Source organism: Ruditapes philippinarum, unplaced genomic scaffold (genome assembly GCF_026571515.1).
Source record: "Ruditapes philippinarum isolate M1 unplaced genomic scaffold, ASM2657151v2 ctg2007_1_1_1_1, whole genome shotgun sequence".
Classification (NCBI taxonomy): domain Eukaryota; kingdom Metazoa; phylum Mollusca; class Bivalvia; order Venerida; family Veneridae; genus Ruditapes; species Ruditapes philippinarum.
The window spans coordinates 97,246-113,502 of record NW_026865173.1 but is presented as its reverse complement, the minus strand read 5'-3'; the positions used below and the strand labels follow the sequence as shown (position 1 = coordinate 113,502).

At 34.8% G+C, this 16,257-nt stretch overlaps 1 protein-coding gene across 2 annotated transcripts; it reads right to left on the bottom strand.

Moving 5' to 3' along the window:
- Positions 1-2,229: 2,229 nt before the first annotated feature.
- LOC132728110 (uncharacterized) lies at positions 2,230-16,257 on the bottom strand. 2 transcript variants are annotated; one of them, XM_060713721.1, is made up of 8 exons: positions 15,900-16,254; positions 10,301-10,451; positions 8,101-8,242; positions 6,549-6,743; positions 5,720-5,893; positions 5,064-5,147; positions 3,933-4,557; positions 2,230-3,503 (listed from the first exon to the last, which is right to left on the bottom strand). In XM_060713721.1, exons 1-8 carry the CDS (start codon positions 15,926-15,928, stop codon positions 3,038-3,040), a joined length of 1,866 nt encoding a protein of 621 aa, XP_060569704.1. In that variant the 5' UTR covers positions 15,929-16,254; the 3' UTR covers positions 2,230-3,037. The 2 variants fall into 2 exon arrangements, with proteins under 2 accessions (XP_060569704.1, XP_060569705.1); XM_060713722.1 differs by having other exon boundaries at positions 3,199-3,517; positions 15,900-16,257.

Sequence of the window (16,257 nt, the reverse complement as noted above, 5' to 3'; positions counted from 1 at the left end):
ATCGTGTTACATCGAAAATGCCAGTATAACTGAAAATCCGGCCAAATACCCAGTCCATTTAACTTTTAAAACTTAAATATTATTGTATAAATTATAAGAGTATTTTTACAAGCATGTTCAATATATCTCCTTTTCTAGATTTATAAATACCAAACTTTGAAGGATATCGAATTTATTCTGGATCAAATGCCTAATTTACAGACTTCAAAGACAATCTTGAACTCTGTTATATTTGAAATAAAACTGTTTCCTTTGTGTTCTATTTAAATGCACTAAAAGTCAGTAAATATTAGCCAATGTTTGGTAAAATCCAAGTCTTTGAATGTTTTGGTTGGTTAATTCATGTCTCGTAAATAAGGTGTTTTCCGCCATGGTTGTTTGCATACTTATTGACAATGGTGTAAATGTATCACATTACTTTTTAAAGCGTAGATTTATTATGCATTTGCTTTATTGCACACACTTTTACAAGTCTTGTTAAATTTGAAATTCAATAAATTCCAGATGCGTAACACAGATTTGGTGGTTTTCGTCGACACATTTTATGACGGATATCGAGTTCCACATTTGTTACGAAAATTGTATCAATGTTAAGGAAGTTAACGAACTAGAAGTATAAAAATACAAATAAGTATGCGGCGTACACCAATTAAAAAAAAGACTTGGATTAAAGTTACTTCTTTTTATGGAGCGTTATATTCATTGGACATTTTTTTTGAAACATAGAAATGCAAATAAAGCAAGTAGGACCTAAAAACCTGAACTTGTATATGACTAAACCCATTCATTTCACACGACTGTATGGTTGCTTTAAGGGCAAAGGCAGGCCAGATTTAGCTACATACTTGCATAAGCCTCGAGTACGATAATTGTTGACCTGACCTGACCTTTATCGAATTCAACTATCGAAAATGCTGAACATTTCAGACAACTTGCTTGCCAGCCCAAATAGCTCAATCGGTTAGAGCGCGAGACTTGTTATATCGACATTGTGGGATCAATTCTCGGGCTGGCCAACTGAAATTACTAATCAGTCTTTCGGGTGAGACATTAAATTGTCCCGTGTATGAGTGCTTAAACACTTGGCTCGCTAAAGAACCAGGAGATGCTTCTGGAATTTGGGCATCTTTCTGTATCTGTTTCTTGCACTATTCTCCCAAATCTTTAATGACTAACACTCTTCTGGAGGACTCGTCCATATGGGCAACCGGTGACGAGTATAAATAAACTCAAATACACACACCACTTGCTTTTTTATCTTCCCCATCCCCTTTCTTTTTTCCAATTGAATCGCAATTTGTTTCCTATATGATTTCCTTTCACGCTAAACTCATTTAAGATTTTTTTCTTTATACTTTTACCCAAACAGGAATTCTTTTAATTCAACATATTTGTGTTTTCCGGCAAGTTTAAGACGTCTGCTACTAAAGATTCCATTGTTTTCACCCTTAGCTTAGTCCGAATATGTCTTATATGCCTTTTTCAACATGGCAAAAACCGCCTGCTTGCAACAGTGGTATTTCCTTACCAATTTGACCAAGACTATTGACATGTTGATCATGGATGTTTTATTCTCTGGAACCTGTACATATTACATTTGTACTCTCTTATTTTATTGTAATATGACAGATTAATCAATCTCGAAACAGTTTGAAGTTCGTTGCCAATTGATTCAGTATTATCATCATCATATCAGAAGGGAAACATGTTTGAAATATGGTAGATTTTAAGGCTAAACACACACTTTCTATCCTTGCTTTATATATTGTATATCTTTGGAAGCGCCAGATTAATGTCCCACTTTTAATTGCAATGGTCTGAATTCTTATTATCGTAAAGGAGTAAATGCAGATAAAAAGAATACGAAATTTTTAATCTGCACGTGTATTAACGAATTTAACATTTTAAAACACTTAATCTGCATATCTGTAAATATACAAGATTATACATAATAGACATTCACGATAACAAAATTGCTTTCTTCATATTATTGCATTTCACAGATACAGATATAAAGTACAATGCTATTAACCGTTTGGCATTTATTTACAGAAACGTACTATTTACATTAAATTATCTGAAATAAGAACAAATTTAACATGCAAAACGTATTTCATCGAACTCTTGGTTTTATAAACTATTTATAAAATATGAAAAACATGATAAACAAGGAAAGACGGCGAAAAGTGACATAGCTCATATATTCAATAAAGAACCTTTGAAAGAGTCCCACGTTCAATTCCGAAGGTCTGAATTCCTATTCTCGTAGAGGAGTAAAAAGAATACGAAATTTTTAATTTGCGCGTGTATTAACAAATAGGACATTTAAAAAAACACTTAATCTGTAAATCTGTAAATATACAAGATTATCCATAATAATCATTCACGATAAGAAAATTGCTTTCTTCAGATAATAGCATTTTGCAGATACAGATTAAGAAAAAGATTTTTCATTTATTCACAAACATATTATTTACATTTCCTAAAATAAGGAATTATTAAACATGAAAAATGTATTTCATCGAACTCTTGCTTTCTCAAAATATTTATAAAGGTGATAAGTGACATTGTTCATATATTCGATATCAATCAACAGTTGTATCAACTGGTGTTATTCTTTTTTTCTGTTTTGCGGCTTTCTAGTGAAGGCATTAGGTGCCCTTCCGTGCATTATTTCGGGCACGAACGGCCACCCGAGTACAACCACCGACGTTCCGTTAGCTAGCTGGATAGCTTCTCCACATGAAAGAATCCAAAGTGCGCGTCGAGATTCAAACACACAGCGATGAGGAGAAAGAAGTTTTTCAGATATACGAACAAACTTAACCTATAACTTGTATTATGAGAGCAGACTTGTGTTAATATAGTTTCAGTAATCGTCCATTTATAGATTTTTCTCGTCAAGTACTTTAATCTTAACAAATAAATTATTAATACTAGTAGTCCAAAGATGCCTTCTTAAGACAGAATTTCATGATTTTGAAGTCCTTTATATTTTTTATGATGTTACAGAGCACTTCTTTAAGGATTTCTAGGATTATTTTGGAATATGACCTGATTTAGCAAACTTGTGCAAGCGTATTGCTTCTAATTTCTTCATGCCAAGTTCCTTTGTAAAATCCTCCACACTGAGACTTGCTAAAATCTCGCCATCAATTTTGTTTTCCTTAAACTCTTTAGCATACTTGTCAAGTCCCAACTCATTGAGTGATTCGCTGACTTCACTCATTGACAGAGACGTAACATCAAACTCGTTAGCATAAGTATGACCAGCCTTAGAGTCTTTTGGACCATTTTTGTTATGTCCTTGCGATGTGATTGGTGATTGATGAGTAAGTTGTTGCGGAATCATGTAGCCTTCATTATCCGGGTCTCCAACAACCTCGTAATTGTCATCTTCATCTTCTTCAGCTTCAGGTATTTGATTACTTTTTTGGGTAATTTTATGTTGCAGTTCAGATACAAGCGGAGACACTTTGCTGTTTGCTGTGAATGGTGAGCTCCTGAAAAATTCCATCTTTAATAACAAAATTAATGTACATGACCTTTTATTTGCAAAATGTGTAAAGGAAACTATTCAAGTTGAAATGAAGTTTATGCAGTACATATTTCAAAGGTAAATTTTGACCAAAAAAATAAAAGTATAGCATTAATAACTGTTAGGCTATATATGTCTGTTTCTAAACATTTGTAACATTATTGTGTCTTAAACTAAGGTATCCAGTTGTGGTTGTGGTAAATTGTGTGAGACGTGTAGATGCATGCATTTTTGTAGTGAGACCATGCGTAAAAAAGTATTTTACAAATCAAGTAAAATCGCCATTCGCCATGAGTGGAGTAAAGACTTACCGTTTCAGCAATATATAATGGTGATAATGTAAAGTTTAAATATCATTATTTTTATATTACAGAGAGAAAAATATCAAACTTACAGTTTTGTTTCCATTTTAGGAATATCAGCAAAGGTCTCATATTCTTCGTCTTCATAAATTTCTCCTTTGTCCATTGGTAAGTAAGTTTGTTCTTGGATCACATTAGTCGTTTTCGGCATTGGTTTGACAGTTGCTCTTCCTACTTGAGTATTGATATAAGTCCGCTGCGAGGCTAAAGTTACATATTCCGCCTTTATATCACCTTGTGTAGACGGGAGCGGCCTTATAGCAGGGATAGGTGCATGGGCTATCTTGACATGGGGTCTGTCATTTGCAGCAGCAGTTATGGTGTCATGTAAATTTGTCTCTTTCGGTTTATCAGATTTTGGTATACTTGTTGGTGGGATAAAGTCATCATTTGATTGTTTCGTTTCTTTTTCTCTTTTATTTTCGATTTCATGGCGATTTTTCTTTTTCAAGAACCCAAATGGACCTTTAGAATCTTTGTGGTGCGATTTTGGCGATTTTGGACTGTTTGGTGATTTTGGTGTTTGTTTATTTGACTCTGGTGAAATAATTACTTTTTTCTTTCCTCTTGATCTCCTTGGGGGCAATGGATTTCTCGATGGTAATTCGGGTGGAACTTCTTCATAATCATCAGATTCCGAATCAGACACTTCCGCTTCTACAACATGAACACCAGAGAACGATTGCTAAGCATATTATAATAATTATTATTATCATTTGCATCATCATGATCCTTCATATCATTATTTTTTATCATTTAAAATGGTTTTCATCATTAACAACAACATTTTTGACCATCATCATTGCTATTATCATCATCATCATCATCATCATTAGAATACGAAGCTGTGCACAAACAAAATGAGATGACATTACTAGAAATGGAGAAACGAAACTATCTACCTTGTTTATCTAAGGCATATATCCCTGACCTATCTAATTCTTATTATCAGATTAGTGGATACAATAACAATTTCACCACAATCTATTTGTTAACAAAAGAGCACATGTCAATGATGGTGGTTAAATCTATTGTTATTCAAATAAATGGTCAGAGTAGGGATCTATCAATTTAATATCATACTATTATTTTACTTTCTCAATGAGAACATGTTGCTATGGAATAGTTCATTGTTCAATATGATGATAGATGTCATTGTTTACCTATGTCGTCTGTCAGCAGACCCGAAGAGCTATCAGATATCTGCAACAAATAACGCATCTCGTCGAACGAGTACTCTGAATAATCTAAAAATAGATAAAAACTATTTTAAAGCCTCATTTTATCCCAGAAATGCTTTTCGTTTTGTTTCTTAGAAGCTTTTTTTTCTATTGTTGTTGTTTTGCTATAGTTTCCAAAACTCAACACTTGTCTGAACCAATTTTACATATGATGATAACAGTTAGAAGTTATAGTGATTTATGACGAATAATCTATCATTCAGCGCTACTTATTTTAGGTAATAAGCATCTAACATGCTCTGAAAACATTATTTAAACATTATAAAACTCATGTCTGCCCTTTCTAAAGAAGGAAAATGTATTCGTTTCTGAGGCATATTATATTGTGCCTTTAAACTTTTATGACTTAAAATTCAAATATAAAGTACATATAATTTATCTTTTGTAAGAGGCCGCTTCTTTTGTATGTATTGACTATTTGAATAGCAGAGGACAATTTTATTTTTAGCAAAGTACATTTATCCCTCCATGCAAATGGTTTAATTATTAACAAAATATGAAGCAAACAAAGGAAATTATAATTTGATTACAGATAAGAATACATCTAACTGCAATGACATATTTCACTTATTTTGCACCTTCATTGCCTTTGCTTCTGTCATAAACTTCGCCACTTTCCGCTACATCTTTCGACAGTTTCCGGCAAAACTCGTCAAACTCTTCTTTCGATCCGTATTTGAACCCGGTCACCGGCGTGGCTTCTAGATCTTCACATAGACAAGCCATACAAATAAGCTTGTTCATATTTAAATCTGAAATTTAGATTATTATTTTGCCAATAGGGAAAAACAATGTCGGAACAGTCTGCTGTTACCAGTTTTGATGAGAGAAAATTAATGAAATGTTATAAAAAAAAAACTGCATGTTTTGAAATTGTCCTTACTGGCAAAAATGTTTTCACAAGATTTGCCAACCATTATAACTAAACCCCCATCATTTTTGATGCAACAAATTGTCAATTACATGATTTACTTTCACAATTATAAGATAAAATTCTCAATAGACTAACTCCGGATTTAAGAATATTTAGGTTTCCCGAGCTAATCAAGTAGGTGGAAACACACTTTTACAGTTACAGTTACAGCTTCGAAAATAAGTGAAACAGGTTGACTAATCTGTTGTGAAGGGCAGTGCACCGTGAAGCTATAACGGTAAAAGTTAGTTTGTACCTACAGATTATCTGGGGAAAAACCCCACATTTGCCGAGTTACGGATAACGTCTAATGTTTAAATGTCCATTAAGCCTTTGATTGGCCTGACTAAAACGGTAATTACGTTCGTGGACAATTACCTCGTTTTGAACTGATCAACGGTTCAATTTACAGCCTTAAGACTCGCAACACATAGTGAAAAACCAGAAGTAAAAAGGTTAATAATTTATGGTATAAATAACAATATCTTACATACCAACGCCGTCGATGGCATTCATCATGTAAAAATGTTCCATGTATTTTTCTTTGATCATGATGTGTCCAAAATCTCGTGCCATGTGTCTGTTGTTACCAACTCTGATCGGATACTGAGGGTCACACGCCATCTGGACCAGCAGTGGAAGTCTGTCATTTTGCTCAAGTAGCTCTCCAAGAGGCTGGGGATTCCCAACTATGTATGTTGATTGAAATGAAGAAAAATAAGACTATATGTGTTTTATTTTTAATGAAGACAAAAGAGGTTCGATTCTTTTATCAATACTAGCTCGACCATTGTCAAAAGTGTGCTGCTTTAATGCAAAAAGTTTCAGATATGATTAAAATATAGACTTTATCTTATCTGACAAATCGCATACACTAAATGAGGTACCATCATTTATTATATGATCATAAATGAAATATTGAGAAATGTTGATGAAATAAAATGCGTATTGTTTTCACGGTAAAAAATGTTAGTTTACATTTTAGTGAAATAACGTCAAAAGACGTTTACGTTGTCGTTGACATCAACATAAAAATAATAAACATTGGGATGTTGAAGATAAATATGCGTAGATAAGAATAAGCGGACCCGTGACGCTTTTGCGACTCCTTAAAAATGTTAGTGTCCAGCTTTATTTGTCATCCAATGAACACGCTGTATTTCTTAAAAATGTGTGTGTTAATTTTCACAGAAGAACAAAAGTCGATACTATATCGAATTCCGTTCATAGTCGCCTTCTATATTTCATAGTTCTTCATAGAACCGCGTAGTGACTTAATTAAGTGAATAATGAGGTCAAATAAAGCTTGACACTAAGTTTGTTAGTATTCACCCGTAGCTGTTCTACACAAATTAGAAACATTCTCCTGTTGCAATCGCTCCCGTCGAAGTTTCTAATTTTTTTAAAACAGCACAAATGAACACTAACATCTACTTATTTCACGGTCGTGCGTATATTTTTACGTAACGTCATGTGCGTTATACGTATACAAACATGTGTGAAGACGCAAAAATATTAGCGTTACACTACAAGGGCGCCAATTAAAAAGCGAGTTTTTTTTACTGCAAAAGGTTCTATATGTTAACAGAACATTACATTCGTGTAGCTTCATAACTCAATTTATTGAACTCGTTGAATAAAGTAAAATTATGCGTGCATTCATCTCCAGACACCGGCATATATACTATTTTATTCAACGAGTTCAATATATTCAATATTGAACCTTCAATCAATCAACAACATCTATATATTTTGCTAAGCTCTTGAACTATTAAAATTGATCGTTTGAATCAGTCGATTTGATATGAATGTCTTGCTGCTGTACTTAGGTTAGGACGTGCAGCTTTAAAAAATAACCTAAAAATGAAAAGCGTTTAAACGCTTTAAGATCATCTCGGGCTAAAATTAGCACAAATATACATTTTCAATTTAATCCGTTATGTTTTATAGAATGTTCATTTACTAGTTTATTTTGTGCACAGTACAATGAATAAAATTGTACAGTTATCATGACTTGATTTGCTGAGATAAAAAAATAAAAATTACGTTTCGTGTGACCCTTGATGACCCTGTAATTGATGGAAGTATCCACGGGTATGGTGATATAACCTTTCCGGTACCTGGGATTCAGTCTAGAGTCTTCTGCTATGACACGTGGCTGAGCCGTGTAACAGTGGATCCGTAATACCTGGAACAAGGTAACAAACTGTTGTAATACCATGACAAAATTTCCGTTAAGTATATCAAACTATTGCAATACCATGACAAAATGTCCGTTAGGTATAGCAAACTATTGCAATACCATGACAAAATTTCCGTTAGGTATAGCAAACTACACATGTATTGTAATACCATGACAAAATTTCCGTTAGGTATAGTAAACTATTGTAATCATCTATTAGATATTAAACTACCGTTATACCGGTAAAATAGTGAAATTACCGAAATACCGTGAAAAATAGAGAAATTACCGTAATACCTGTAAAAATAAAGAAATCACCTTAATGCCAAGAGCAATCTATTGATATCCATAGTTAATATATAAGAAATTGAACATATAATACAAATGTATAAATGATATACGGGTACTAAATTTTTTACTGATACTCGCGGTATTAAGATGTTCATACTCCCTAAACACATTTATAATTTTCTTAAAGGTATAAGTCACTGGAAATCAAATACAAAATATTCTATTCTTATAAGCATCATGTTTACTCATGAGCCCTTTTTATCGTCTATATCTTTTCTTGCTTCGCCTACTTTTATATGGAAATTTGCTTGCGACACCATGATGACACACTAGACCGAAAATATAGAAAAACTTTTGTTTTACAAAAGCTTGTTATGTAAAAGGGTAATATTCTAGGCTATGAGTATGCGGGGTGTCATGTTGTACCAACCGCTAATCAGCATATTAAAGAAACATTGTACAGCACTGAAGTTCTCTACACTTCTCCAAATCCCCCCTGCACGTCGCGGAGAAGGCAAGCGTCAGGTCAAGGTCAAGTCATCTCAAGTACCAGAGATGATTGGTTGACCTGTCGTGACTAACTCTGTAGGGTGGTACTAGCAAGAGCCGTTTTTGTTAGAGATGCAATCATAAAGCTGATGCCTTAGAATGTATTGTCGTCTCCTTCAAACACCAACGGGTAAAAAACAGGTTCCAGGAAGATTCTGCATGTAAATGTGACTACAACAGTGGACCGACAAGGACTCTATAATCTCGGACGTATGGTTATTCCGGCGCCGAGAATAAACAAACTTAAACTACTACTTTACTGAGGGTCTCACAGAATTATAGTGACCGGTCAGTCAGCCTGCAAACATTTAACGAAGCGAAGCCGAAGACTGAGGTCGGTCTGACTATGAGGTCTGACGTACTATGTGCGTTTTCTTATACTGCATTTTACTTGAACATAATGGGAAAGGTTCAATGAAGAAGGACAAATAAAACATAAAATTAGAAGGAACACATTTATGTAAGATATAATGTAACGATTAAGTACCTGTTATGGGAACGCCGAATAAAAGCCTAGGATTTTGTAAATTAAATGGGAAATACAATGATCTTTTGTCGTTTTTGTTTGTCACAATATCTCTGGCTAACATTTATTTTATATTCTACTTAATAAACGTACAGTGACTTTAAGCAAAGATAGTCTGCAATTAAATACAAAGTGATAGATAATAGCCAAGATAAATGCTATTTATGTACAAATCAAATACGTTCCAATGTATTGTTTGTTACTGCAGGTTGTTTTGTTTGTTCTTGTTTTTTTTTGTGTGTGATTTTTTTAATATCATTGCCTTACAACAAGTGCCTTTCTTTACAGAAAATAATCGAGGCCTTAAGGCGAGATAACGGAAAATGCTCACTGCTCCTTATATTAAGAAATTTGTACAAAACATGGCCATACGACATCTAGGGAATTGTGTACGGATCAAATTGGCTCAAGAATAAATATTAAACTTTCAAAGATGAATAGGGTAATAAAGGACAAAATCTTCCTTAATTATAATGCTGAAATTTCGCTTCTACATACATACGGAATCTAGAACAAACATGAGATAATGCTAGCATAAATCTGTCAAACAACATTCAGAAATTTACAACCAACACTCGAAAACTAAAATAATAACATCCGCGTCAAAACTTCGGACAAGGCGTCCAAATTAACAAATAATTTGGTTCTTCTGATATTTAAAAAAAACAGTTACTTAATTAAATTATATTTAGACGTACCTGGAAATTGTCGTAACAGTCAAATTTTGTCTCCCCATAATGACCACCTATTATCACTATCAACATAGGAAACTGGTCTTTATATCGTGTTAGGAACTGTCGTAGATTCAACTTCTTCGTCTCGTCATATTCAAACATGTCGGCAGCGCAACTGTCAATGAAATTTTTACATGTACGTTAAACGTGAACTGTATGGGGGTTATAATCTGATCTAAATCTGCTTCTATTGTTATGATATTGCGCTTTTATTAATATTATTGGTAACAAAGATTTTTGACAGGTTATATGGCCATATATAAATGGTTGATTTGAAATTATTTCACTTGGCGTTAGGCGAGGGTCATATTGCAAACTACCGTTTATTTAAGGCCATATACCCTGTCAAACTTTCTTATCAAGGGAAAAAATTAAGATATATTCATATATTTACCGCAGCCGTGTATATAAAACTATAAAAAAAAAACGAAACGATTATCCAATGAAAAACGACGTTACAGACGTGCAGTATTATTAAGATGCCATTAAACAGTTGTATACTTCAAACATACAATAGTTTTTATTGATCCATATAACCTTCAAATATATTTAATAATTAATTTTATACAGTACACGTAAAATGAAATCATGTATTATTAGGTTATAATACATTTAGTACGAAACTAAATTCTTTTGGACAAGTTCAAAATCATCAAACCTATATTCAAATACACTTCACATTATTCACTGATAGGTCATTCGAGCGCATTATTACAAGACACATGTATATGCACAGCATTCAATACGAATGTTTTTACGTCATATGACGTCAATTATGACGTTAGGAAACCAACTGACGTCAGAAAAATTCTAAGTTAAACATATTTTTATCGATCCTCTTTTATTTTCATATCAGAATGGAAACATATATTAATATTACTTGCATTTCTTTTATAATTATGCGCGATTTATCATTCAAATGCTTTGTAACTAATCACTCATGCCTAAAAATGGCGGCTGATTTTGTACATTGCACGTTACGTTGTCGATAGCGACAGCTCAACCTATATTGCTATCGACTTTTCGTTTTGTGGCTAGCGACATCACGACAAAGCGCCAAAGGGCGCGTTGTCGCGCTGTCATGTCATCGTACGGTCGCTAGCGAAGCACGCCAAACGGCGCGTTGTCGTGCGGTGCGTTGTCGCGGTGTCGCCCTGTCGCTTGGTTTATAAGCCGATCCTTCGAATTCAACCGAGGGACAATGTGACATCGCGACAACACGCCCGCGCTTTTTCCTGTTGTCGCTAGCGCCACCACGACGTACAAAAGCGTTCCAAATCATACCTAACAGCCTTTGTGATTATATTCCTGCGCATTTGAACTCGAACCATGCATTATTCTACAATAATGCAGTAAAGTTTGATATCTATTTTCTAATTAGACGATGTGCCGAATCTAATATAGGTTTGCAGATGTGTATTCGTCCGTCCAATATAACAATATATAAGGACATCTTTATTTCACACCACCAAATTTGTCACATTTTAACAAAACTTTGTTGGTTCGAGTACAATAAGGAAAATGATTTTTGTGTGACTGCAGGCTTAATTGATAGGATAGGATCTAATAATTATTCATATTGGGAGATCATGTGGCGCAATTGCTGTGAGTTCATTGCTTACATTTTATATGGTGTAAAATAAATTGAAATTATCACTAAACACTAGTCTTATGAATGTCCAAAGCTAATGTATTTTATCAAAAAGATGTTTGTTTTTTTCTGTAGGGAAAATCCTAAACTGCTCAGCATTACGTAGTTTCGAACCTATTTCAAGTTCTGCTCTCCGTGGGTACTCTGTAATTGTACGAAATTGTCTTCACAAATACATTTACTTGCTATACCCTTAAAGCATTAATTCAAGCTGTATTATTTATTCAACTTATTTAACTTCATATTTTCAGCATCTTTTAACCGCTATTGACCCCGCTTCTCTTAAGTGGTAAGTTAGAGAAAATATTTTTGTGGCCCAAGTAAGACTTAAATCCAATATTCCTTAGTTGAGAGGAAGACATCTAAGTCATTAGCCCACCACTTTTACATCGTATATATACATTTTTTTTGTCGTCGTCGTCACTGTTGTTGTTGTCATTGTAGTCGTAGTTTTCGTAGTCATCAGCATAGACGGCCGAAATTCTCGTGATAGTTGTAGTTGCCTTTGTAGTCGTCGAATTAGATAACACCGTAGTCATGGCCAACGACATCGTTCGCATCGTCGTAAAAACTGTTATCGTAGTAGTCGTGTTCGTAGACGTTGTCGTATTTGTATTTGTAGAAGATAAAGTCGTACTTGTTATCATAAAAGTTGTTGTCATAGTCTGAGTCGTTGAAGCCATTCCTGCATTTGTCAAAGTCTTAGTAGTGGTAATCGTCGTCGAAGCTGTAGGCGTAATCATCTAGTCGTAGTCTTAGCCGTACTTGTAAATAATGGACTTGTCGTGGTCGAAATCTTAGTGGCCGTTATCGTAAAAGTCGAAGTTCTAGTAGTATCAAAGTTGTAACTGTACGACTAATCGTAGAAGTATGAAATACTCGTCATCGATTTGTCGTAAATAAAGACTTTTAGTCGTAAAAGATATAGTAACCGACGCCGTGGCTTCAATTGCCTACATAGTCTTTAAAAGTTGAAGTCATGTTAAAAATCGTAATCGTCGAACGTAACGAATTATAGCAAATATGTCGTAGTAGTCACAGTCGTTGCGTAGTTGCCTGGGTAGTCGTAGCGGTGGTCGTTGCCGTAGTATTATCTGTACTCGTAATCGACGAAGTCATACTTTTTGCTGTCGTCGCAGGTGTTATGTTTTTAAAAAAGTAGTAGACGTTCTCGTAGTCGTAATATTTGTAGAATTGGTAGTCGTCATTGAAGTCGTATCAGAACTCGTAGTCATTAGAGTTAGAGCCTATAAACACGAAGACTTGAAGTCGTAAAAGTCGTTGTCATAGCCATGGTCGTAGTCGTTGGCGTAGTAGTCCTAGTCTGAATCTGGACGAAAAGACCGTCTTGGTAATCTTGCAAAAATTGTCTTTATACGGCGATATGCAGCAGTTTGACGTATACAGATAACATTAAGCTATGAGTGTAGGACAAAAGACCCCCCCCCCCGAACAAAAGCCCCGACCCCAATTGAAAATGACAAGTTGGATAAAAGCCCCCCCCCCCTTACCCCCCCCTTAAATCTATACATTTGACTAAAGCCCCTCCCCCCCCCATCAAAAATACAGGTAGGACAAAGCCCCTTCCCCGGCCATCAAACACCCCCCCCCCTAAGCTTTATAGACCAGACTGAATACTATCTTTTTCCACACGACCAATGTTCGGGAACTTTGGTTATACTTCAAATAAATCTAAACAAGTATGCACCTTTCACTTTTATTTCCTTGATAAGCTTTGATAAGCGATTCTCTGAAAATATTCATTTACATTTGTACTGTACAATATATAATAAACATAAAAACATTCATATCATCAATGAATTATATACGAATTACACAATAAATCAAATTAGAACTTTTGTACCTTAAAATTTAAATCTTAATGTAAATTATCTTTTTAAACAATATTGCATTTATTTGTTAAATACGGAAGCGTCCTGGTGCCAATTCATAATGTTCTATAAAAAAATAAACTCCTACATAGGAGATAAAAAAAAGCCTAATTAGGAGTTTGTAACTCCTACGTAGGACTTTTAAACTCCTACGTAGGTCTTTGTAAGTCCTACGTAGGACTTAATAACTCCTACGTAGGACTTTATAACTCCTACGTAGGACTTTATAACTCCTACGAAGGAGATAAAAAAGCCTAATTAGGAGTTTGTAACTCCTACGTAGGACTTTATAAACTCCTACGTACGAGATAAAAAGCCTAATTAGGAGTTTATAACTCCTACGTAGGACTTTTAAACTCCTACGTAGGACTTTATAACTCCTACGTAGGAGATAAAAAAAGCCTAATTAGGACTTTATAACTCCTACGTAGGACTTTATAACTCCTACGTAGGACTTTTAAACGCCTACGTAGGACTTTATAACTCCTACGTAGGATACATATCAAAGTACTGAAAGCACGAGAGTTCGACGGACATGTATGCTAGAGTATAACTTAAGATAGCATATTATGAAGGAAAATAAATTTTATGAGCCGCGCCATGACAAAACCAACAAAGTGCATTTGCGACCAGCATGGATCCAGGCCAGCCTGCGCTTCCGCGCAGTCTAATCAGGATCCATGCTGTTCGCTTACAAACCCTATTACAAGTAGAGAAACTGAATTCGAATAGCATGGATCGTGATCAGACTGCGCGGATGCGCAGGCTGGTCTAGATCCATGCTGGTCGCAAACCCACTATGTTGGTTTTGTCATGGCGCGGCTCATGTGTCAAGTTGTAATTGTGCAAGCCGCTTTAGTAAATACCTTTAGTCTGTAGCCAGAGATAATTTTGTCATTTTCTGCATATATTAAACGATGGTTATGTATTCTGTACGTTTAGTTATATTAATTATACACAGGTACACAAAATGCATGGGTTAAACTTTGTTCAGAGTAGGATATACAATGTAATTCATTATTAAACATATGCATGCATAATGCTCCGCAAACCGTTATCTTCTTAAACTTTACGGAGCAGGAACAAGACACTACACTACCCCCCTGTCCCCTATAAGGATTTAATCATTTGAAACGGCCGAAAATGGATAAATTGCTCGTTTTGTTCAGCTAGTTCGTATCGAAAACGTAATCGTTAAAGCCTTTTAAAATTTTGATATATATGCTTGTTGTCGAGTAAGTTTTTTTCGAATAGCTGTAAAGCAATTTTTCGGGATACATCGACAATGCTTACAGACACCTCACCCTAAGACACTGTACACTCTAGAAACCTGAGACACTTATTAAAATGTGAAGTGTGGCGGCATGGCCAGCCGCAAAGGTTCAAACCCCGTTAGGCGCAAGCCGTTGTTTCCTTGAGCAAGAAACTTTACACTCATTGCTAAGTACAAACGGCCGAAATTGGAGTTACAAACTCCTAATTAGGCTTTTTTATCTCCTACGTAGGAGTTTATTTTTTTATAGAACATTATGAATTGGCACCAGGACGCTTCCGTAGTTAAATTAAACATACCGATTTTGACTTGTCTCAATACATCAAGTTCCGGAAATTCTCAATAAAATTGTTTGATGGACTGGGGGGTGGGGCTTTTGTCCTACCTGTATTTTTGATGGGGGCTTTTTTCCTACGTGTAAATTTCATGGGGGGGGGGGCTTTTGTCCACCTTGTCATTTTTAGATGGGGAGCTTTCGTCCGCGGGACTTTTGTCCGTATCTCCTAAGCTATATACGTTGCAGGCTGACTACGTCGTAACTTTATACGGTGCAGCTTCTTTAGATTCAAATATTAATCGTATAAACCAATATTAACTGCATTACTACCTTTATAATTCATGCTGATATCGTAAATACAATAGTTTACTATTGTATATTTTATTACTATCCGGTATCCGATCTTAGTTTTAAACATGCATCAGGGTTGATCTTAAATCTGTATAGAATATAGAAAAACGCAAACTTACCACACATGTTCTCCTTCCGGTATTTTCATATTGTCCAAAAAAGGTTTCCTATGAAAATTTTCTTTGATTACTATATGATTAATCCTTTATTAATTCTATGAGGCAATGACGTAACTTAATGTTAATATAGAAACAGGGTTTCATATCTTCCGGGTACATAGGTGTATCTAGAATACACACAATCTATGTCGGCCTTACCATACTTTTATTGATCAAAGGTTTAAAACGTCACGCGAAAAATATGTTTTATCTGAACACTACAAAAACAATCGTGACAAATGTAAATAAGAAAGATATCAATTTTGACATGTTTCAATTTGTTAGTACTTTAAACTGTCGTAATGTTCCCGAACCCTTC